The sequence below is a fragment of the Bombina bombina genome, chromosome 4 (genome assembly GCF_027579735.1).
Source record: "Bombina bombina isolate aBomBom1 chromosome 4, aBomBom1.pri, whole genome shotgun sequence".
NCBI lineage: Eukaryota > Metazoa > Chordata > Amphibia > Anura > Bombinatoridae > Bombina > Bombina bombina.
This window is the reverse complement of record NC_069502.1, coordinates 557,126,792-557,154,188: the sequence shown is the minus strand read 5'-3', so window position 1 is coordinate 557,154,188 and position 27,397 is coordinate 557,126,792. Positions and strand designations below refer to the sequence as shown.

General features: G+C 37.5%; 1 protein-coding gene across 1 annotated transcript in view; it reads left to right on the top strand.

The window, feature by feature from the left end:
• The window catches only part of CGA (glycoprotein hormones, alpha polypeptide), a 95,185-nt gene extending 72,742 nt beyond the window's left edge, over positions 1 to 22,443 (top strand). Inside the window, exons 3-5 of the mRNA XM_053710510.1 lie at positions 11,433 to 11,543; positions 15,825 to 16,015; positions 22,109 to 22,443. Coding sequence (XP_053566485.1) covers positions 11,444 to 11,543; positions 15,825 to 16,015; positions 22,109 to 22,186 — 369 coding nt within the window. The 5' untranslated portion in view covers positions 11,433 to 11,443 and the 3' untranslated portion in view covers positions 22,187 to 22,443. The remainder of the gene's footprint in view (positions 1 to 11,432; positions 11,544 to 15,824; positions 16,016 to 22,108) is intronic.
• The last annotated feature ends 4,954 nt before the right edge of the window (positions 22,444 to 27,397 follow it).

Here is a 27,397-nt window from a genome sequence, read left to right as displayed (position 1 = left end):
ACACACACTCTCATACAACAAACACACACACTCTCATACAACACACACACTCTCATACAACACACACACACTCTCATACAACACACACACACTCTCATACAACACACACACTCTCATACAACAAACACACACACTCTCATACAACACACACACTCTCATACAACACACACACTCTCATTGAACAAACACTCTCATACAACACACACACACACTCTCATACAACACACACTCTCATACAACACACACTCTCATACAACACACTCACTCTCTTTCAACACACACAACCAACACTATCACACAACACACACATACACACACACACTCTCACACACACGCTCATACAACACACACAACACACACACTCTCATACAACACATACACAACACACTCACACACACTCTCATACAACATACACAACACACACACTCTCATACAACACACACACCACACACACACAACACACACTCTCATATAACACACACACAACACACACACACTATCATACAACACACACAACACACACACTCTCATACAACACACACAACACACACACTCTCATACAACACACACACACACACACTCATACAACACACACTCTCATACAACACACACACTCATACAACACATACACTCTCATACAACACACTCACTCTCTTTCAACACACACAACCAACACTCTCACACAACACACACATACACACACACACACTCTCACACACACGCTCATACAACACACACAACACACACACACTCTCATACAACACATACACAACACACTCACACACACTCTCATACAACACACACAACACACACACTCTCATACAACACACACACCACACACACACACTCATGCAACACACACACTCTCATATAACACACACACACACAACACACACACACTATCATACAACACACACAACACACACACTCTCATACAACACACACACACAACACACACACTCATACAACACACACACTCTCATACAAAACAAACACACATACTCTCATACAACACACACACTCTCATACAACACACATACACACAACACACACACACACTCTCATACAACACACACACACCCTGTCATACAACACACACAACACACACACTCTCAAACAACACACACATAAACACAACACACACAATACACACACTCTCATACAACACACACATACACAACACACACTCTCATAAACACACTCTCATAAAACACACACACAACACACACACTCATACAGCACACACTCTCATACATCACACACACTACCCACACACTCTCATACAACACACACGCACACACACATACACGCCACACACACAACACACACACTCTCATACAACACACACACACTACACACACACTCTCATACAACACACACACACTACACACACACACTCATACAGCACACACAAATAACAACAAACCACACACACTCTCATACAACACACACATACACACACTCTCATACAACACACACACACATAACACACACTCTCATACAACACACACATACACACAACACACACACTCTCATACACACACACACACTCATATAACACACACACTCTCATACAACACACATACACTCTCATACAACACACACACACTACATGCACTACACACACACTCTCATTCAACACACACACTCACACACACTCTCATACAACACACACATACACACAACACACACACTCTCATACAACACACACACACTCTCATACAACACACACACACTCTCATACAACACACACACTCTCATACAACACACACATACACACAACACACACACTCTCATACAACACACACACACTCTCATACAACACACACACTCTCATACAACACACACACTCTCATACAACACACACACACACTCATACAACACACACACTCTCATACAACACACACACACTCTCATACAACACACACACACTCTCATACAACACACACACTCTCATACAACACACACACACTCTCATACAACACACACTCTCATACAACACACACACTCTCATTCAACACACACAACAGACACTCCCATGCAACACACACATACACACAACACACACACTCTCATACAACACACACAACACACACACTCTCATACAACACACAGACAACACACTCACACACACTCTCATACAACACACTCACACACACTCTCATACAACACACACACACTCTCATACAACACACACACACACTCATACAACACACACACACTCTCATACAACACACACACTCTCATACAACACACACACTCTCATACAACACACACACACACTCATACAACACACACACACTCTCATACAACACACACACACTCTCATTCAACACACACACTCTCATACAACACACACACTCTCATACAACACACACACACTCTCATACAACACACACACTCTCATACAACACACACATACACACAACACACACACTCTCATACAACACACACATACACACAACACACACACTCTCATACAACACACACACACTCTCATACAACACACACACTCTCATACAACACACACACTCTCATACAACACACACACACTCTCATACAACACACACACTCTCATACAACACACACACACTCTCATACAACACACACACTCTCATACAACACACACATACACACAACACACACACTCTCATACAACACACACACACTCTCATACAACACACACACTCTCATACAACGCACACACTCTCATACAACACACACACACTCTCATTCAACACACACACTGCCATACAACACACACACACACTCATACAACACACACACTCTCATACAACACACACACACTCTCATACAACACACACACACTCTCATACAACACACACTCTCATACAACACACACACCAGACACTCCCATGCAACACACACATACACACAACACACACACACTCTCACACACACTCTCATACAACACACACAACACACACACTCTCATACAACACACAGACAACACACTCACACACACTCTCATACAACACACTCACACACACTCTCATACAACACACACACTCTCATACAACACACACACACTCTCATACAACACACACACACTCTCATTCAACACACACTCTCATACAACACACACACTCTCATACAACACACACACACTCTCATACAACACACACACTCTCATACAACACACACACTCTCATACAACACACACACACACACACTCTCATTCAACACACACGACCGACACTCTCATACAACACACACAACACACACACACTCTCACACACACTCTCATACAACACACACAACACACACTCTCATACAACACATACACAACACACTCACACAAACTCTCATACAACACACACACCACACACACACTCTCATACAACACACACACCACACACACTCTCAAACAACACATACACAGCACACACACTCATACAACACACACAACACACACAACACACACACACTCATACAACACACACACTCTCATACAACACACACTGTCATACAACACACATACACACAACACACACACACTCTCGTACAACACACACACCCTGTCATACAACACACACAACACACACTCTCAAACAACACACACATACACACAACACACAAAACACACACACTCTCATACAACACACACATACACAACACACACTCTCATACAACACACACACTCTTATAAAACACACACACACTCTCATACAACACACACACTACACACACACTCTCATACAACACACACACATACACGCCACACACACAACACACACACTCTCATACAACACACACACATACACTCTCATACAACACACACACACTACACACACACTCTCATACAACACACGCACTCACACACACTCTCATACAACACACACACACACTACACACACACTCTCATACATATCACACACACACACACAACATACACACACTCTCATACAACACACACACAACACACACACAACACACACACTCTCATACAACACACACATACACTCTACAGATACATTCATATAACACACACAAACACCACACACTCTCATTAGACTTGTGCATGATCGAAAAATTTGTTTCGGTTCGGATCAATTCGGATTTTTTTGAATTTCGGTTCGGATCGATTCGAATTTGGAAAAATTTGAATCAATTTGTTTCGGATTAGTTTCAGATTCATTCGGATTCGGTTAGATTCAGTTCAGAAATTCGGAATTTCGGTATGTGTTAGGTGGGATATGCTGTGTATTAGACTAGTATTATGTACTGTATATTAGGTGTAACCCATAGCAGAGTGATATAACCTAATATACTGTACAATACTAGTGTAATCCATGGCCATCCGAATCTACCGAATAAATCCGAACTAATTCGGATTTATTCGGTAGATTCGGCACTATTTAAATTCGGAAATTCGAATCGATCCGAATCTCCGAATTTAACGAATTCGGACGAATTTTCGAATCGATACGAAAAGAATCGCACATTTCTAACTCTCATACAACACACACACACAATCTCATATAACACACACACCAGGCACACTTTCCTATAATACACACACACAAGTCGCGACTCAGTAAACATGGTGTTGTGACGCAGTAATGGGTCCGACCCGTGGTTTGAAGAACCCTGCTCTACAGCATACAGAGAGAAACCACACAAAATCTTTGGGGCTTTTTTTAGCATTATATTTAAATGTGCATGTCTCTCCTTCACAACCAGAATCATGCACAGCGAGATAAACAACTCTCAAGCTAAAATCTGTATTTTTAAAATTATTTGAGGGACCTCGCAGCATTGATAACACTTCTTAGATGATCTAACCAGAGAGGACATCTTTAGATTATCAGGTCCTATTTCACTTGTTACACAATTGCTTTAGTTCTATATTAAAAATCACCTTCTTTGTTCTAAGAATAAGCAATTTACAAGGGAAAACTCTTTATATATCACACATATAAGTTTTATATAAGTGTTTAGGTACAGATCTCATAGTGCAGCATTTGAGACAAATTTTCCAGGGACACTTTGCAGTAGAGCTTCACCCAATTACGGTTTACATAGCTCTGCCCACTCAGATCAGATTGACCCCCATACTGATTGCTTAAGGAGACAGGAAAGATTAATCTTTAATAAATCAGATAGAGAATGTCATTTTAATTCAATTCTACTTTGTTCTATTGAGAAACTTTGTTAAAAAGTTTATTATATTATCTTAGCAACAGCAATGCACTACTCATTGCTGCTCTGACTAGGGATGGGCGAATGTTTGTAAACATTCAAAATTTTAACTAAATTTTGATACATTCGTTCGTTCGAATCGAATGTTTATATAACATTCTAACATTTTTAAATTTTCATTTTCGAATTTTTCAATAACATTCGAAAAATTCAAATGTAACATTCAAATTCAAAATAGTATTTCTAGTCTAATACTGTGTTTTATAAATCTAATATTCGAATTCGAAATAGTATTTCTAGTCTATATATGTGACATTCAAATTCGAATATTACATTCAAAATCTAAATAGTATTTCTAGTCTACAACTGTGTTGTATAAATGTAATATTCGAATTCGAATGTGACATTCGAATTCGAATGTAGCGTTCAAATTAGAAATAGTATTTCTAGTTTACAACTGTGTTTTATAAATGTAATATTCAAATTTGAATGTGATATTCGAATTCAAAAGTAATATTTGAATTTGAATGTCACATTCGAATTCGAAAGTGACTTTCAAAAACTGTAAATAACATTCGATAATTGAATTTTTAAGAATATTCGTTCTTATCAACATTCGATTATGTAAATCAAATTTCTACTATAACATTCGTTCTAACATTCGAATTTGAATCTAAACACATTCACCCATCCCTAGCTCTGACACTGACTTTAGTTTTGTGTTGAATCACTTTGCAAAGGTTATACACATGGTTATATCCAGGTAATAGTGCAATTATAAAAAAAATCTCTAACGTATTAGATCATTGTTATATCCCTTTAAAGGGACAGTCTAGTCCAAAATAAACTTTCATGATTCTGATATGGCATGTAATTATAAACAATTTTCCAATTTACTTTTATCACCAATTTTGCTTTGTTCTCTTGGTATTCTTAGTTGAACGCTAAACCTAGGAGGTTCATATGCTAATTTCTTAGACCGTGAAGTCCACCTCTTTTGTGAATACATTTTGACAGTTTTTCACCACTAGAGGGTGTTAGTTCATGTGTGTCATATAGATAACACTGTGCTCACGCACGTGGCGTTACCTATGAGCCAGCATTGATTGGTTAAATTGCAAGTCTGTCAAAAAAACTAAAATAAGGGGGCAGTTTGCAGAAGCTTAGATACAAGATAATTACAGAGGTAAAAAGTGTATTTATATAACTGTGTTGGTTATGCAAAACTAGGGAATGGGTAATAAAGGTATTATCTATCTTTTAAAACAATATCAATTCTGGTGTAGACTGTCCCTTTAATGCAGGTTAAAGCATCAAACTCCTCTTCACCTCCCTTACTCTCAAGGACATAATTACATAGGAAGATTACCTTTACAGCAAGTACCAAAATATGCAAGCAAGGGTTCAATTATTAACCCTTTACTGTAGCATCTGTATAGCAGGACACCAGAGAGCACACTAGATATTACACAGCCTGAAATTAAACAGTGATATTATTTCAGTATGCTTTACCTGATAACTGCTGTCTTGGGGCTGCTGAGAACAACAATATACAGATATGTTAAGGATTTGTTTTTATATTTTACTTTTGCTAAGGTACTATTAAAAGTTTCAAAAGTAGGTGACATTTTTTTAGTGTGGTGTGCGCAACTCCAATTAGGGGCCTTCTAATGACCAAAAGGCAAAGTCTGCTATTTCTGAACAAAGGGAATCCCCGAGAAGCTTTTGCAACCATTTGTGTTATGACTGCACAAGCAGTATATAAATAATTTCAGTGAGAAACCCAAAGTTTGTGAAAAAGTAAAAAAAAAATGTTTAATATGATCGCATTTGGCAGTGAAACGGTAGCATGAAATATACCAAAATGGGTCTAGGTCAATACCTTAGGTTGTCTACTAAAAAAAAAATATATATATAGTTTTTATAGGTACATTTAAAACAAAAAAGCTATATTTCTGTTTAAATAGAGTGATTTAAAAAATGCTAAAAATTCTTCATTATTTTGGGCTTTTTTTTTAAATTCACAGTAGCGCAGAGGTTAAACTAATAAAGCTGTATCAGTTATGTACTTTCTACTCTTGCTCTTTAGGTGATAGAAACTTCATACTGATGCTCATTGACTAATAGGCACTTCCTGCTAATACTCATTGATTAATGTTTGCTGCTCTTTTATATGAATGACCTAACTTGTTTTGAGTACAGTGTCCCTTTAACCATCATGGTGTCTTTGTCAAAGCGTTTCCACCAAATATCTGACAGGTTGTCTCTTTATCAATGGAATAACATGTACGAAAATATCAGTCTTCCTGAATTTTCACTTCCCTAAGATTCTAAGGCTTAAATATACTTAAAGATAATAAGATAGCAGTAATTTATAGCTACAGTATACTGATTAAATGTTGCAGCTTTTTCTTTTAGTCATACTGAACAAAGCATCAAATTAATTTTATATTCACCAAAATCGTACAAGACGTGGAAACCAGTGGGATGCAAATATACTGATAAACTAATGATGCAGCTTGCCAAATTTAATTACTTTGGCTAAATCCGTGGAAGCAAAAGGGATTTAGGCACAGGGACATTTTAACATAATAACTGTAATAATATTGATAATGAATTCTGACTTTGCTGTTTTAGAGGTAAACTTGATACTGGACACTTTCTAAGATAGGCAAATGCGTGCTGAATTTAAAAACATAATATAATTAAATGGATGGGAAAGTAATTACATCAATCAGTGCTCGTCATCTAGGCAGACGGTTAAATGATCCCTGGCTTATCTGGTAAATCCCATGCAATTGATGCTAGTTGTATAAAAGGAGAAAAGGAAAGTGTTACAGTCAGAACAGCAGGATTTCAAGTTGTCATTCTTCTCCCACTGCTGGAAATACTTGTCTCCTTTTCTTTGAACTCGTACAAGATAAAGGTAACTATGACTTTGTATCGATTTTGCTATATTTGCATTTAATCAATCATTGTTCATATAAGCATTAATGTTATATAAAGTGGCATTAGCAGCACTGTTGTCATCAAATAAACTTGATTAAATGGAATATTAAAATCAAACATTTTCTGTTATGCATTGAAAAAGGCTATTCAGGCATATTAAAATAGCCCATTTGATCAACAAATTGGCTAAATAAAGCTGTTTTGATTTTGAAACTAACAGAAAGTGCAGGTCTGTTGAATATAAGATCACTAACAACTCCCAGCTCTATGGGTGCACAGTTTTACCTGTCCCACAACGTAAAGTAACGTGCCCCGCAAACATACAAAAAATACAAATGCATGGAATGCATTTTAAAATGCCCTGTTTTAGATGTACCAAATGAAAACATTTAAAAAATAAATCTCAGTTTTGTATCATACTCAAGGGAAAATCATTCCTCTATTTCAATCAAGTATTTTCTTCAAAAATGAATTTCTGTTTCTATTTTTATAGTAGAAAGTTTGATGAATAAGGCGAGGGGCTTCTTTTGAGCATTATATTACAATGTATGTGTCTCCCCTTCACACCCAGAACCTTGCATAGCTGTTTAAACAGCTGGTAAGATAAAATGTGCCTTTCTGAAATTATGTGAGGGATCTTGCAGTATTCAAAATATATCTTAGATAATCTAACCAGTGAAGAAAGCTGTAAAATTACATGCAACATCATATAAAAGTATATTTTTTTTTATAACCCATAGCTTTGTCATAAATATGGGATACAGAATAGTTTAGGTTCACTCTATAACAATCCCTTGCTTAAAGCGATATACAAGTATAAAATTATTTTTTTTGCACTATTGCTTGCATATAACTGTGTGTATAACTCCTGCAGCCACTAACAGTCAGCTCTAGAGCCGTAATGCACTATTGGATGCTATCTGAAACATTGTGAGCCAATGACAAGAGACATATGTGTATAGTCACCAATAACCAGTTAGCTCCCACTCGTGTAGTATACATACATATTCATTTCAACAAAGTATACCAAAAGAGCTAAATCAATTTATTAATAGAAATTAGTTTAAATAAAAGTGCCTTAAAATTAAATGTTCCATCTAAATCATGGAAATTTAATTCTGACTATCCTATATCTTTATTAATTGAGCATGAAGTATATGTATTCATTTTGTTTCTTAATATTAGATTATAAAGATTTTCACATTTAGTTTATCAATATCTAATGCGTATGTATTCTTGTACAGTATATACTTTTTTTATTATGTTCTTTATCTGTCTCTTTTTGAGGTGTTGCTATCTATCAAACTCCTCTCCACATAGGGCAGGATTTATTTCTGTTTGTGGCACATTGTCTCAAACGAACGGAACCAGTCTCTTTCTGCTTTTTACTCACAGTGAATTTCCACAACTTTTTTGATAAGATGCATCTTGGGGGAATCATTACAGGGCTGAAAATTAAGTTAACCCCAAGTGAAATTTGCCTTTAATGCCAGAGGGTGAAGATACTCTTATCAGTCTAACTGAGAACCTACATTCTCGGAGAATGAAGAAATATAAGGATAATATTTATCTGTCTTATATTTGAACATGTATTGAAAGAGTAATTGATGTATCGGATGTAATGACATCATATGCATGATGTAATGACATCATATGCATGATGTATCAGATGTAATGACATCATTGACATCATATGCATGATGTATCAGATGTAATTACATCATAGGCATTCACAAACAAGCTTGTAACTTGTAAATTATTTAAACAGACATTAAACTGTACTTTCATACACCTTAGAATACAAATCACTCTAGTAAGTTTGTTAATAAATGTTTCAGCAAAATGTGCTTGCACAATAAATTAAAGGAACTTTGCTGCCTTTCAGCATGTAAGGATATTAATGGATCTTATAATATAATCAGCTTGTTTGTTTAATAAATCTGTTTAAGAAATTTATTAAATTACCAGAACCAATGCTAAACCATCTTAAAGGTAATTCAATTAATAATGTAATTCCCCAAGAAAAGGTTTAACTGTGCAAAATAAAACACTTTGCAGAGCACTTTCATTATTTATTTATCTATGCTTTTAATTTCAAGGGATATTCTAATTCAAAATGTAAATGCTGTTCCAAATTTGCTCATTGGATGTCTCTAGGACATTTTAGACTGCACCCAGAGAGATTAAATGATATTCTGTGGAATTTAGAACCCTCACCTTCCTACAAGCTGCATAGTGATAGCTTGATACATGCAGGTCCTTATTTATAAATGCGGCGCACATCTAATTGTTTACAGCAGAGGAGATACAATAAAACACATGAGATCTTTCAAGGTGTTTGTCCCTGGAATGCAAAACAAACATGTATTTTGTATGCATATCTTTTACAATATAATGATTAATCTCTGATAGGTATGAAAATAAGAGGCGTGGGCTTTGTAGATTAGAATAACCGCAGTAAAGAGCATTATATCTGCCCCTTATTTTATATGTGTGAAGCATCAAGCACATCTATATGGAGTGGTAATTCATAACAAGGGTCCTTTTGCTATTGGGGGCAGAGAAGTTATTGGAAAGCAAATATACTATAAAAAAACGCTGTTATTTATTTTAAAAAGCTCATCAGAGGTGAAGCTTCAGTTTTCTGCATGTACAATGAAATGAATGCCTGTAGTGGAAGACAAGCACATTTTCCTTTTTATCTTATGTACATTTTGATTAGATAAAAAATATTTTCTGCTTCCATAAGATGGCAGTGGAAGCTTTGATATAATTCTAACAGTTGGTACCTACACTACGATGAAGGAACCATTTATCTCTTAGATATTTTATGCTCCATTCAGTCCTTAATATTATTTATAACAATGAAAGTGGTTACTGTCTATTATTGTTTAGGGAATTCTGCCACTTTATAGACAAAATCATTTTCCATTTTTTTGGAAGACATCTGCTCATATGTATTAGTGAAATAATAGCTGTGGTTTTAAAAACAAATCACATGAACCAACATTTAGATCTTTGAACTATGAACATTTATGACCAGGTTCCTTAACCCATGATGTACTGGAACTTCAAGATTTGTTTTATGTCCTTAACTTTTCTAAAAGAGGAATAAGAGCAATTACAAAATTATGGACAGGAAAGAGAAAAAACAATAACCCATTGTTATATACAGTGATTTAAGCTTCCCTTAAAAAAGTTGAAATTGTCTTTACATAGGGAACATACACACATCTGGTATATAACAAAATACAAGTGTACTAAAAAATGGTGTAATGTATCATCGGGTAATTATTGTTTTTTTTTTTATTTATTTTAAGAGAGAAACATCATGGATTATTGTGGAAAGTACTTAGCAGTAATTCTGGCCTTGCTATCAGTGTTTATGCATGTACTTCATTCCTTTCCAGATGGAAATTCAGTGGTTCAAGGTAAGTTTATGCTTTGTAGGAAGACAAAGCAGAACATTTATTACTACATTTAATGCACATTCATTGTTTAAAGCTTGTTGTGTAAGCTTGATATAATGGCACTATGACAATGCTGCAGGATGTACAATCTTTTTGTATTATTATGGGGCACCATCTCTCAAACAATTGTGTAACTCAGTATTGTGAGCAGTGACGGAACTAGCATTGGTGCAGCAGGTGCAGTAGCACCAGGGGTCAAGTGCTGGGGGGGCATAGCAACCAGTGTATACATAGGCTTGTGCAGAACGTGTGTAATCCTAATGTAGGGAGTCTTTTATAAGTGCAGGTGGCAGGTCCATCTATCTACTCAAAATCATCACACAGAGCAGCATGTATATTATTGCTATTTCTACTGCTAGTTGGCTATGTAGATGTGGTGCCAACTAGCAGTAAGAAAGCCTGGCAGGCAGCATGCTGGGAATATGAACGGTAACCTGTATAACTATAGCATAACTAAAAAGGTAAATCACATCAGCAGCAGTTATATACTGACAGTAGCAGGGAGTTTAAGTTCAGTTGACACTCATGATAGGCCCGATGATCGAAAGTGCTGAGAGGCGGCAATATATTCGAAAGGGATCCGATGTGGTCAAGAATGTCAGCGAAATACTTAAAAGTGCCTACATTACTCTTTAAAGGCAGCATTACAGAGGGGTGTTTTACTATACATCACAATAGATGGCAATAGCCGACTGAAATAAATCACCTAACCTATTAACCCCTAAACCACCAATAGCCCACCTCAATAAACTTCCTAACATATTAACCCCTAAACCACCAATAGCCCACCTCAATAAACTTCCTAACATATTAACCCCTAAACCGACAATAGCCCACCACAATAAGCTTCCTAACCTATTAACCCCTAAACTGCTAATAGCCCACCGCAAACCCCCTACTCTACTTAACCCTTATAACGCCAATAGTCCACTGCAATAACCCCTAAACTACTTAACCTCTATACTTACAATACTGCCTAACCTATTAACCCCTATACCACCACAGCCCACCAACGTAAACTACCCCTACACTACTTAACTACCTAACAACTAACACCCCACCTTTAAGCTAAAACTCCCTAAGTTACAAAAATAACAAAACCTAACATTACAGAAATAAAAAAAAAAAAATAACACTGCCAAAATTAAATAAGAAAACACAGTTATGCCTACACTAAAGCTAAGCCCCCTTTACAAAAAAAAATACACCCCAAAATAAAAGAAACTAAACTAACACTAAAACTTACTATAACAATAGCCCTTAGAAGGGCTTTTTGTAGGGCATTACCCTAAAGTGATATAGCTCTTTTTCAAATAAATGCTACAACCGTATGCTACAATAAAAGCAACCCCCCTCCCACAAAAAAAGCCTAATGTAAAAAAAACACCCTAAACTAAAAAATAACCCTATCCTAAAAAAAGATTGCCCTGAAAAGGGCAATTGGTAAGGCATTGTCCACAGCTCTTTAGCTGCCCAAAAAATAAAACCCTAATCTAAAAAAAAGTTTGCCCTAATAAAGGGCATTGTCTTACAGTGCTTCAGCTATTTTAGGAAAAAAATCCTAAACAATAAAAGCCTTAAAAGGAAAAAACCCTAATCTTAACAATCTGACTAAGGAGGGAAACACTTCAACTGAAGCAAGTTGACGCACTGAAGAAAAATATACTGTAACATTACAATATTGCTATTTAAAGGGACGTGAAACCCAACATTTTCCTTTCATGATTTAGATAGAGAAAACAATTTAAAAAAGTTCACAATTTATTTTTAATTATCAAATTTGCATCATTCTCATGTTATTCTTTGTTGAAGAGATAGCTAGATAGGTAGAGTGCACATGTCTGGAGCATTACATGACAGGAAATAGTGCTGCCATCTAGTGCTCTTGCTAATGTATAACATTGTTGCAAAACTGCTGCCATATAGTTCTGCAGACACGTGCAGGGCCGCCACTAGAACTTTTGGGGCCCCTTACTTAACAATTGATCAGCCCCCCCTTTGACATGTGCAATTTTTGACCAAGTGACTACAACGTATATGCACTTTATTCTTAAGTGTAGTCAAACTTGGAAATGTTGTAAAGGTAGTAGCACACAAACACAGAAACACACAGACACACTCATACACTGAAACACACACTCACACATAAGGATTCACATATAGACACTCTAGCAGACACACACAAACAATCTTAGACACAGACACCCACACAGACACTCAGCACTTGTCTGCATTGACCTGACAAGTAATGAGGTAGACTACAGTTTTGTCAAAAAAGGAGATTTACAAAACAAAATATGGAATTCTGATTATCTTTTTTTCAAGGAAGATGACAACTAAATGATGACAACAGCATGCAGTGGCTGAAAGGAAGGGCCCTGAGCTGCCTAAACAATAATTTAAAGGTTATGTGGTGGATTGGTGACTTCCAGAAAGGTCTCATTAGTCTCAAAGTCTGTAGAAAGATGTGAATAATCAGAAGTAAGGTCAAATGTCCTAAAAAGGAACAGACAATGGACACACACACAAAATTTAAACACAACTTTGCACATATACCCAAGGAAACACCCACAGAGACAGCCTCAGAAAACACACAAAGTCATACACACACACACACAGACACCAACAGAAAATACACAAAGACAAACATACACACACACCCTCACAGAGACATCCACAGAAAATGCACAAAGACAGACACACAAACCCTCACAGAGAGATCTACAGAAAAAAAACACACACTGATAGAGACAACAACAAAAGCACAAAGACATAAACACAGACACACCCACAGAAACACTCACAGGAAGTAACATTTCTGCAAATTGCCATTTCCTAAATCAACAGTGTGTGGCATGCATGATTAAAAAAAAATAGAAATTAAGAGATCACTTTTTAAAGAATCATTTTTGTAAATGTGCAAACAAAAATACTTCTGTGAATTCAAAATTGTACATTATTGATCTGTCAGAATGGGTAGATGAAGAAAAGTCCTTTTGAAAGATTGACATATGTTTGGGGTCCCCCCCTCATTTTCCCTAACCAAGAGCACCACTTCAAATCTGGTGTACACATGTCCCCATCTGTCAGCTGTACTTATGGATTTTGAAAATGCTGTACTCTATATGGTCTTGGTGGAACCATAAACTGTGGCACTAGGTCTCATACCATTAAATCTTGTTAAATGCAGGATTTAGGCTTGTGTGTATGTATTTCAAAATTAAGTCAGTTGTAGTGTAAACTGAACAGTGTTAAATTAACCTTTCTCATTTCAAAACACAGAGCAATCTTAGCCTTTGAGTATAACATTTTATGCAGATGTAAAAATCTTAGATAAAATGCCTTGTGGCATCTGGAAAGTCCTTGCATAAAGGGGCAGTAAACTGGAATTAAAATATATATATATAAATAAAAAAAAATCATATCTGCCAAAAGGGCACCTACAATTTGTATATTGAGGAGGAAACATTTCTGCATGGTTTTAAATATAAAATTTCTACAGCATTATCAAATAATCATAAATACACTGCTGCATATTGCTAAACAAATATGGACCCCTGGTCCCACCACACAACTACCACACTGAAGATACAATCTGAAATTGCACAAATAAATAAAAAACATTTACTAAGTAAGTCCTACCTAATCTGCAAATGAAAGTGATCTGCCGTCTGACTCTGGCACACACTGTACAAACTGAAGTGCCACGTCTGTCTCACATTGTGCATAGTGGTTTAGTGCACACTCAGAAATCCTCTCAAATGCTAATGCTTTACTCCTTGTAATGACATTTCCCACACTCAACTGCAATCTGCTGTAGTGCCCTCAGGTGGCTGCCAAAATGTTTAAAAAAAAATAAAAAAAAAGTTTGTTTTTTTAAATAATAGTTGTGCTTGCCTCATGGGGCACCCTGGCCCACTAGTCACCCTATTCACCCCCTGATGGTGACTCTGGACATGTGCACACTCCTGAGCTTACCTTCCTGCTTTTCAACAAAGGATAACAATAAAAAGAAGAAAATGTGATAATAGAAGTAAATTGGAAAGTTATTTAAAATGATATGTTCTATCTGAATCATAAAATATATTTCTGGGGTTTTATGTCCGTTTAAGGTTGGCAGCTATAGCAGCATATATTTACCATTTTATATTATGGATAAACTTTTATGGACAAAATAACATCTTTTGCATAGTTATTATTAAATAAAGTTATAATAACAAATACATGTTTGTTGTTTGACAGGTTGTCCAGAGTGCAAACTGAAAGAAAATAATTACTTTTCAAAGTTGCTTTTAAAAGCCCCAATTTTCCAGTGTACTGGATGTTGCTTCTCTCGGGCTTATCCTACACCAGTGAGATCAAAGAAAACAATGCTGGTCCCCAAGAACATTACATCAGAGGCAACATGCTGCGTGGCAAAGGCATCCACAAGGGTAGGAAGCCTTTCAGATTTTTATAGCATTCACTACTTGTGTCATTTTAAAATGTTTTTGTTTACAAAAATGGGAACTAAAAAAGTAAAAATTATACAGCTTCAATTTGTTTAAATCAAAAATGAAGGAAAAAAAGAATATAATAATAATTATAATTCATATAATGATGGCAATGAATATGTTATGCATTTTATAAGGTTGATCCAATGGGCTTGATTTATCATGTGTTATCACGAGCTGACATGATTTGCAATAGCATACGGTGTCCGCATTTATCATTGCATAAGCATTTCACCAGACATGCTTGTGAAATGCCTCCCCCTGCTCACTGATGGCTAATTGGTCGCTAACAGGGTCTGTCAATCAAATTGAATTGGCTGCTTTTTATTCTCAGTCTGGCCCTGGCGGGACTGTAACTTGCTCCAGATTGTAGAATGTAGGTACTAAGTCACAACAGTATGCTGAGCAAAGTACTGTGTGACGTAGTACCTACATCCGTTTAGTGCAAGGAGTTAGGAACTTGAAGGTTTATTCTTATTTATTTATATATATATATATATATATATATATATATATATATATTATATATATTATATATATATATATATATATATATATATATATATATATATATATCCAATATACTTCAGGAAAGTTATCTGTTAAAAGCATTATTTGGCTAAAAGAGGCTGCTCCCAGGTGGTAAATTGCCATAGGTTAGGCTAACAAGTTATTAACCTGGTTGTTTGTTAGTGAGAGTGCTCTTCTCTCTGTGTGTATTAAGTCTACCTAAGGGAAAAATGGGCAACCAGTCATGGACTCTGTGCCAGTGTGCTTAAAGGAACATGGCTGCACATCACTGATGAGGCCCAATGAGGGCCGAAACAATCGTTTGGGGTTGCTATGCTGCTTGTTCAGAGAGGAATTGCCTGGGATTTCGGTACTCAACTGACCTTAATAGGCGGGATCAGACTGATATACTACAGGAAAGTTCTACTCTGTGAAAAGCATTTCTGGGAGCTGGTTGTTCGCTCCTGAGAGTGTGCATACATATATATATATATATATATATACACATACATTTATTTAATAAATATATATATATATATATATATATATGTATATTTTACACTTAATTTGTATGTAAATATATATATATATATATATATATATATATGTGTGTGTGTGTGTGTGTGATACTTTATTTTAATATATTTTTGTTATACTTTTACTTTTATTAGCATTTTACTTCAGGTCTCTAAATTTAGCTCTGTTATGTGTTGCACTAGAACACAACACATAACTCACAACTTGATAAGATGTTGGCTACATGAATTATTATCTGGTAATTCTTTTACCTTGGACTTGTAATACCAGATTGTGGGCCCGAGATATTGATAGCACACCGTGTGCTTTAAAAATTTATTATTGGTCAATAACTTGTTCTCTATTGTTTCAGGGGATTATCATTTCTCATGGTGAACACCTACATCCTCCTTCAAAATAAGTTCCTCTGCTCTTTCAAATAAAGGATCTCATGTTACCATAGGTCATACTAGGGTTGATAACAGTTCTGATCGAGATATTACCCTAGCTTAAACTCCTTGGTAGCTAGTGTTCAATTATTACTTTGATCCACTGCTTCTTAGGCTCCTCTAAATGGTATGGAGGTTGAAATAAATTCTCTGACTGTGGACATTGCTTGTGACTTTTTCATGAATTAGGTAATGATGTCACCATACAGTTAAATTTGCAGGAATACAAAGAATGGGAAAGTACCACTTTATTCTACTACTATAAATGAGTATGGATGACAGTGAGCTGATCTCCACACACAAAAATAATTTTAAGGGATTTCAAATTTTTTTTTAATACTTCTGTTGTTATGGAGTTATTATGCAAATAATGTGACTCTGTTTGTTTATGGTAACATTACATTGCCTTATACTTCCTGTTTCCTGTTCCTACCTCTGAACTGGATGTAGTTCTATAGTCAAACATGATTCCTCACACTAAAAGCTTGTAGTGTCTTTATTTCTATACATGAAACATCTGTCTCGTTAAGCTAATCCATTTTATTTGATTTTATTTAAACTTGCACATTTTCAATTGTTAAAGATTTACCCTATTAGTAATAATTAACACACACACACACACAGACACAAACACACACACAAGCACAAACACTCAAACACACAAGCACAAACGCACACACATACACACATTCACACACAAACACACACAAACACACCCAAGCACAAACCCACAAACACTCAAACACACACAAATACACAGGCACAAACACACTTGAAAACATCAAGTAATGAAAAAAGATAGTGTACACAAAACTTTGTACACTAAACTATATGAGTTAAATACATGTAACAATCTGAGTCCCTTTTTGCAAGGAAATATGCATTTTCACATGTTTATAAAAATAGCTGTTGAAATGGATATTTATAAGTAAATACATTAGAACTTGAAAGTATTACAAACAACAAAAATATCTGGTATGTGACACATTTAAAGAATTAAATTAGTTTTTTCCCCTGATATTTCAATTTTTTTTATTAAACTGATAATTTCACAACTGCCAAAATTTTTACATTATCTTGTGCATATTCAGTGCTGTCATAGCGCTCTCAAATAAATAAATCTTTTACTATATATATATATATATATATATATATATATATATATATATATATATTTACAGTATCTCACAAAAGTGAGAACACCCCTCACATTTTTGTAAATATTTTATTATATCTTTTCATGTGACAACACTGAAGAAATTACACTTTGCTACAATGTAAAGTAGTGAACGTATAGCCTGTATAACAGTGTAAATTTGCTGTCCCCTAAAAATAACTCAACACACAGCCATTAATGTCTAAACTGTTGGCGACAAAAGTGAGTACACCCCTAAGTGGAAATGTCCAAATTGAGCCCAAAGTGTCAATATTTTGTGTGGCCACCATTAATTTGCAGCACTGCCTTAACCCTCTTGGGCATGGAGTTCACCAGAGCTTCAAAGGTTGCCACTGGAATCCTATTCCACTCCTCCATGGACATCACGGAGCGCTTCCCCAACTTCCGTTTGAGGATGCCCCACAGATGCTCAATAGGATTTAGATCTGGAGACATGCTTGGCCAGTCCATCACCTTTACCCTCAGCTTCTTAGCAAGGCAGTGGTCATCTTGGAGGTGTGTTTGGGGTCATTATCATGTTAGAATACTGCCCTGCGGCCCAGTCTCTGAAGGGAGGGGATTATGCTCTACTTCAGTATGTCACAGTACATGTTGGCATTCATGGTTCCCTCAATGAACTGTAGCTCCCCAGTGCAGGCAGCACTCATGCATGCCCAGACCATAACAATCCCACCACCATGCTTGACTGTAGGCAAGACACACTTGTCTTTGTACTCCTTACCTGGTTACCGCCACACACGCTTGACACCATCTGAACCAAATAAGTTTATCTTGATCTTATCAGACCACAGGACATGGTTTCAATAATCCATGTCCTTAGTCAGTTTGTCTTCAGCAAACTGTTTATGGGCTTTCTTGTGCATCATATTTAGAAGAGGCTTCCTGGGACGACAGCCATGCTGACCAATCTGATGCAGTGTGCTGCATATGGTCTGAGCGCTGACAGGCTGACCCCACCACCACTCCAACCTCTGCAGCAATGCTGGCAGCACTCATACGTCTATTTCCCAAAGACAACCTCTGGATATGACGCTGAGCATGTGCATTTAACTTCTTTGGTTGACCATGACGAGGCATGTTCTGAGTGGAACCTGTCCTGTGAAACCCCTGTATTGTCTTGCCCACCATGCTGAAGCTCAGTTTCAGGTTCTTGGCAATCTTCTTATAGCCTAGGCCATCTTTATGTAGAACAACAATTCTTTTTTTCAGATCCTCAGAGAGTTCTTTGCCATGAGGTGCCATGTTGAACTTCCAGTGACCAGTATGAGAGAGTGTGAGAGCGATAACACCAAATTTAACACACCTGAGACCTTGTAACACTATAGAATCACATGACACTGGGGAGGGAAAATGGCTAATTGGGCCCAATTTGGACATTTCCACTTAGGGGTGTACTCACTTTTGTTGCCTACGGTTTAGACATTAATGGCTGTGTGTTGAGTTATAATATTTACAAAAATGTGAGGGGTGTACTCACTTTTGTGAGATACTGTATATATATATATATATATATATATATATATATATATTTATAATCGTATGCAAAAGTTTAGGCACCCCTGACAATTTCCATGATTTTCATTTATAAATAATTGGGTGTTTGGATCAGCAATTTCATTTTGATCTATCAAATAACTGAAGGACACAGTAATATTTCAGTAGTGAAATAAGGTTTATTGGATTAACAGAAAATGTGCAATATGCATCAAAACAAAATTAGACAGGTGCATAAATTTGGGCACCCCAACAGAAATATTGCATCAATATTTAGTAGAGCTTCCTTTAGCAGAAATAATAGCTTCTAGATGCTTCCTATAGCCTGTAATGAGTGTCTGGATTCTGGATGACCATATTTTGGACCATTCCTCCTTGCAAAACATCTCCAGTTCAGTTAGGTTTGATGGTTGCCGAGCATGGACAGCCCGCTTCAAATCACCCCACAGATTTTCAATTATATTCAGGTCTGGGGGCTGCGATGGCCTTTCCAGAACATTGTACTTGTTCCTCTGCATAAATGCCAGAGTAGATTTTGAGCAGTGTTTTGGGTCGTTGTGTTGTTGAAATATCCAGCCCCGGCGTAACTTCAACTTTGTGACTAAATCCTCAACATTATGCTCAAGTATCTGCTGATATTGAGTGGAATCCATGCGACCCTCAACTTTAACAAGATTCCCAGTACCGACACTGGCCCCACAGCCCAACAGCATGATGGAACATCCATCAAATTTTACTGTGGGTAGCAGGTGTTTGTCTTGGAACACTGTGTTCTTTTTCCGCCATGCATAACACCCCTTGTTATGACTAAATAACTCAATCTTTGTTTCATCAGTCCATAGCACCTTCTTACAAAATGAAGCTGGCTTGTCCAAATGTGCATTTGCAAACCTCAAGCGACTCTGTTTGTGGTGTTTGTGCAGAAAAGACTTCTTCCGCATCACTCTCCCATACAGCTTCTTCTTGTGCAAAGTGCGCTGAATTGTTGAGCGATACACAGTGACACCATCTGCAGCAAGATGATGTTGTAGGTCTTTGGAAGTGGTCTGTGGCCTTTTTTTTGATCGTTCTCACCATCCTTTGCCTCTCCGATATTTTACTTGGCCTGCCACTAATGCCTTAACAAGAACTGTGCCTGTGGTCTTCCATTTCCTGACTATGTTCCTCACAGTGGACACTGACAGCTTAAATCTCTGCAATAGCTTTTTGTAGCCTTCCCCCAAACCATAATGTTGAACAATATTTGTTTTCAGGTCATTTGAGAGTTGTTTTGAGGCCCCCATGTTGCCACTCTTCAGAGGAGAGTCAAAAGAAAACAACAACCTGCAATTGGCCATCTTAAAAACCTTTTCTCATGATTGGATGCACCTGTCTATGACGTTCAAGGCTTAATGGGCTCACCAAACCAATTGTGTGTTCCAATTAATCAGTGCTAGGTAGTTACAGGTATTCAAATTAACAAAATGACAAGGGTGCCCACATTTATGCACCTGTCTAATTTTGTTTTGATGCATATTGCACATTTTCTGTTTATTGAATAAACCTCATTTCACTACTGAAATATTACTGTGTCCTTCAGTTATTTAATAGATCAAAATGAAATTGCTGATCCAAACAACCAATTATTTATAAATTAAAATCATGGAAATTGTCAGTGGTGCCAAAACTTTTGCATACAACTTTATATACATATATATATATATATACACATATAGATGGGTAGATGTAGATATATAGATATAGTATATATATATATGTATATATATATATATATATATATATATAAAACAAGCTTTATTAATATGTTTAACTGTTAAACAGTTGAAAAATAAAAGAAACCAAATGCTATAATAAAAGTAATTTACACTAATGTGTATTTATTTTCAGGTTACAGTAATGGATAATTTGAAGATTGAAAACCACACAGACTGTCACTGCAGTACCTGCTATTATCACAAATCTTAAATTCATGAAAAATATCAAAACATGTGTATGTTATAATTTTGCATGATTTCCTGTGTTCTCTGTTATTAGCCAGTTTAACCCAGTATAACGTTTCTTCTCCATAATCCATTATCAAAAGTTTTAAAATAAAAATAGAGCTTCTTTTGCATAACTAATATGGAGAGTCATTGTAATTAAACATGTAATGTTGTTTGACGTTGATATTCCTTAAAGATAAATTCTACATTTCACATTTATCAATAAAATGCCACTGATGACGTTTGAAGCTTATTATTATAAAATTGGTATGAAAAAAAATACTTGAAAAATATTTTGCTGCTTTCCTTTTTGCATACTAAAATTGTTGGTAGACATGAACTATTTGGTATTTTGATTCCAAATTATTACATGCTCAGGTGCCATTGCTTTAATTAACAAGATACATTTTATTTTATAAAATTCAGTTTGAAAGGTAATTACCTATAACAATTAAAATTTTACATATTTTTAACAAATTGCAAATACATCAACCTTAAAGGGACACTGAACCCAGATTTTTTCTTTCATGATTCAGATAAGGCATGGAGTTTTAAGCAACTTTCTAATTTACTCCTATTATCAATTTTTCTTTATTCTCTTGCTATCTTTATTTGAAAAGCAAGAATGTAAGTTTAGAAGCCAGCCCATTTTTGGTTCACAACCTGGGTTATGCTTGCTGGTGGCTAAATGTGCCCACCAATAAGCAAGTGCTGTCCAAGGGTCTGAACCAAAAATTGTCTGGCTCCTTAGCTTTGATGCCTTTTTTTCTAATAAAGATAGCAAGAGAACAAAGAAAATTGATAATAGGTGGAATTAGAAAGTTGCTTAAAATTGCATGCTTTATCTTAATCATGAAAATTTGGGCTTAGTATCCATTTAATTCACAGAGTTTAATTCTATTCCAGTTTGAAAAGTTGAACTCAGATTTTGTCTGCAAACATCCCCATATTTTATTAATAAAGCTTTGCCCCTAAACCATGTGTTACAGTCCAGGGTAGAAATAATTTCACATAAATTTAAAGAAACAGTAAAGTCAAAATTGAACTTTCATGATTCAGATAGAGCATGCAACGTTAAACAACGTTCTAATGAACTTATATAATTAAATTTGCTTTATTCTCTTGGTATTCTTTGTTGAAGGCTAAACCTAGGTAGGCTCCTAGGCGGATTTTTAAGCCATTGAAGGCCGCAAGGAGCGTAAACGCGATCGCAAGATCACTGTGTTGTTTATGCTCAAATACATATTATAAGTGGCGCGCTGTTTAAATTACCGCAATTTCACTCCCCATTTTTTCTATGGGCAGTGATGTCCACTCGTATTACAAGTTGAAAGTAAATATGATTGCTCAAACGCAATTGCATCTACTGCTCAAACTTTTTATGCAACCTTAAAGGTCTCGTAAAAAGTTTGCCCAGAGGAAACTGTTGCACTAAACTATGCTATTAACCCCTAAGCTGTCTCAACACCATAGCAAAGTAACACACTATACTATTAAACACTAAACCACCAAAAACCCCATCGCAATTTAACCCACTACACTATTAATCCCTAACCCGCCACACCCCCTATTGCAAAATAACCTACTACACTATTAACCCCCTAACCTAACACCCCCTAGGTTACCCCAGAAAAAGACTAATCTATCTTACCTTTAAAAAAAACTAACTACCTTTAAAAAAAATAAATAAAAAATAGACTTACATGAAAAAGTAAAAAAATACCTAACCTTACATTTTAAAAAAACCAAAACAAAAACCCTAACATTATGTAAAAAAAACTTATATTAGTAAAAATAAAATAACTTCTTATCAGAGCTTGATAATTCAGCCCCATAGACCTTAAAAGAACATTTTGTAGGGCATTGTCCTAAAGTGTCAGCTCTGTTTGTGTGGCAAAAAAAACTACAAACCTCTACAATTAACCCCCACCCCCCCAAAAAAAAGTATATCTAAAAAAAACTACTCTAAAAGTGCCCTTAAAAGAGCATTTGGCTTGGCATGGCCTTAAAAGGACACTTAGTTCTTTTGCTGCCCAGGAAAAAATAAAAAATAAAAACCCTAATCTTAAAAAAAAAAACCCCAAAACCCCCCCTCAACCCCCGAAGATGAAACGCGCCAAAGATGAATCCGTTCATCCTGGCGGCAGTCTTCATCCATCTTTTTATCTTCATGCACGACATCCTCTTCATGCAATCACCAGTCGCTCCCTGAATTTTGAATGCAGGCACTCCTTTTATATAAGGGTACCTTTGTATTCCTATTGGCTGATTTTACATTTTAAATTTAAATCAGCCAATAGAAAAAGCTATCATTCTATTTGCTGATTTAAATTTGAAATGTAAAAATGCAAAATGTGAAATGTAAAATCAGTCAATAAGACTGCAAGGGTATCCCTATATAAATGGGGTACCGCACATTCAAAATTCAGTGTGCAGCTGGTGATCGCATGAAGAGGACGTCAGGAGGAAGAGAAGAAGATGGATGAAGACCACCGCCAGGATAAAGATGGAGTACCGCCTGGATGAAGATGAAGAGCCGTCTGGATGAAGATGAAGAGCCGTCTGGATGAAGATGGAGCGCTGCCACCCGGATTCATCTTTGGTGATTACCATCTTTAAAGTTTAGCGGCAATTTTTAGTTTTTTTTTTATAATTGTTTTCCTGGGCAGCAAAATAACTAAATGCCCTTTTAAGGGCAATGCCCAGCCAAATGCCCTTTTAAGAGCCCTTTTTAGAGTAGTTTTTTTTTTAGATAGACCTTTTTTGAGGCGGTGGGGTTAATTGTAGATGTTTGTGTTTTTTTTTGTCACAAAAATCTATCTATCTATCTATTGGGTACTTGTAAAGCGTAAACTAATCACCCGTGAGGGTCTCAAGGCGCTATGGGAGGGGGGAGAGGGGGGATAAGGGAAGACGATTCAGTCGAAGAGCCAGGTCTTGAGGTCCTTCCTGAAGTTTGTAAGGGAGGTGGATTGTCTGAGGTGCAACGGGAGGGAGTTCTATGACCTTGCTGCCATATAGGAGAAGGATTTTCCTCCAGCTGTTTTTTTCTTGATACGGGGGATGACTGCAAGTGCTTGGTCGGTAGAGCGGAGTTGTCTGGAGGGGGTGTAGAAATTAACACAGTGGTTGATGTATTCAGGACCGATGTTGTGGAGGGCCTTGAATGCATGGATTAGGAGCTTGAAGGTGATTCTCTTGTTGATGGGGAGCCAGTGTAGGTTTCTTAGGTGTTCGGTGATGTGGTTTTGATGAGGGATGTCGAGGATGAGTCTGGCCGAGGTGTTCTGGATGCGTTGGAGTCATTTCTGGAGCTTGATGGTGGACTCAGCATAGAGTGCATTGCTGTAGTCCAGTCGACTACTGACGAGGGCGTGGGTGACAGATTTTCTAGTTTCGGTGGGGATCCACTTGAAGATTTTTCACAGTAGGTGGAGTATGTGAAAACAAGTCGAAGAGACGGCATTGACTTGGCGGTCCATGGAAAGTGATGAGTCGAGGATGACGCCTAGATTTTGTGCGTGGTGTGTTGGAGTTGGAGGGTGTCTGAGGGCTGTGGGCCACCAGGAGTCATCCCATGCAGATTTGGTGGGTCCGAGGAGGAGGATTTCGGTCTTGTCAGTGTTGAGTTTGAGATGGTTGTTGTTCATCCAGGTGGCGATTGCTGTAAGTCCTTCGTGGATGTTTTTCTTGACAGTAGCGGGGTCTTGGGTGAGTGAGATAATTAACTGGGTGTCGTCGGCGTAGGAGACAATGTTGAGGTTGTGTTGTCGGACGATGGCGGCGAGGGGGGCCATGTAGATGTTAAAGAGGGTGGGGCTAAGAGAAGAGCCTTGGGGTACGCCACAGCTGATTGCTGTGGGATTGGAGGAGAAGGGTGGGAGTCTGACTTTCTAGGTTCTGCCGCTGAGGATGGAGGTGATCCATTCCAGGGCCTTATTGCGGATGCCGGCATTGTGTAGGCGCGTGAGGAGGGTGCTATGGGCTACAGTGTCGAATGTGGCTGAGAGGTCTAGAAGGATGAGTCTCTCCTTGGTCGAGCAGGGCACGGATATCATCTGTGGCAGCGAGGAAGGCGGTCTCGGTGCTGTGATTGCTCCTGAAACCGGATTGGGAGGGGTCCAAGATGTGCTTGGTCTCGATGTAGTCAACAAGTTGTTCGTTGATGGCCTTCTCGATTACTTTGGCTGGAAAGGGGAGTAGAGAGATGGGGCGGTAGTTTTTAGGATTTATGGGGTCAGCTGTGGGTTTCTTCAGCAAGGGTTTCAGCTCTGCATGCTTCCAGTCTTCTGGGAAGATGCCAGTTTTGATGGAGCAGGTTTATGGTGAGGCAGAGTTCGTGGGTGAGTTTAAAACCCGCTTTGTTGAATATGTGGTGCGGACATGGGTCTGAGGGTGCTCAGGAGTGGATAGATTTCATGATTCTGAGTGTGTCCTCCATGGTGAGAGGGATCCAGGTAGTCCGTAGATGGTGGCGGGTGATGGGTTTGGATGAGGTGGGGGTGGATGGTTTGGCGGTGAGTGGTGAGTTCTGGAGCTCGAGGCTGTCGTAGATGTTGATGATCATGTGGTGGAAGTAAGTAGCAATGTTGTCGAAGAGGTCCTGGGAGGGTGGGATGTCATTAGTATCACTGTTGGGTTTGGAGATTTCCTTGATGACTGTGAACAGCTCCTTGCTGTTGTGGGTTTTGGCATGGATTCTTTCTAGGATAGCGGTTTTCTTTGTGGTTTTGATGAGGTGGTGTTGGGTGGTGAAGGCTTCTTTGTAGGCGGATTTGTCCGAGGGGGACTTGCTGGATCTCCATGTTCTCTCTAATTGTCTGCAGTGGCGTTGGAGTCCTGGAGGGTGGGGGTTAACCAGCTGGCCTTGTTGGTGGGCTGGCGGCTGGACGGTTTCTTGAAGGGGGCGAGGGTATTTGCGCAGTCTGTAATCCAGTGATGTAGGTGGTGGGCGGAGGAGTTGGCGTCAGTGGAGGTCACTGGGGTGGACTTAATCAGGGTGGAGTGCAGTTGTTCTTGGGTGATGTTGTTCCAGTTTCTGCGGGGCGGGTGGTGATGCCGGAGGTGCGTGGTGGGTTTGTTGAAGGAGAAGTGTATACAGTGATGGTCAGTCCAGTGGAGTTCGGTTATGTGGTTGACTGAGATGTGGTTGCCTGCGGAGAAGATCGGGTCGATGGTGTGTCCAGCTATGTGG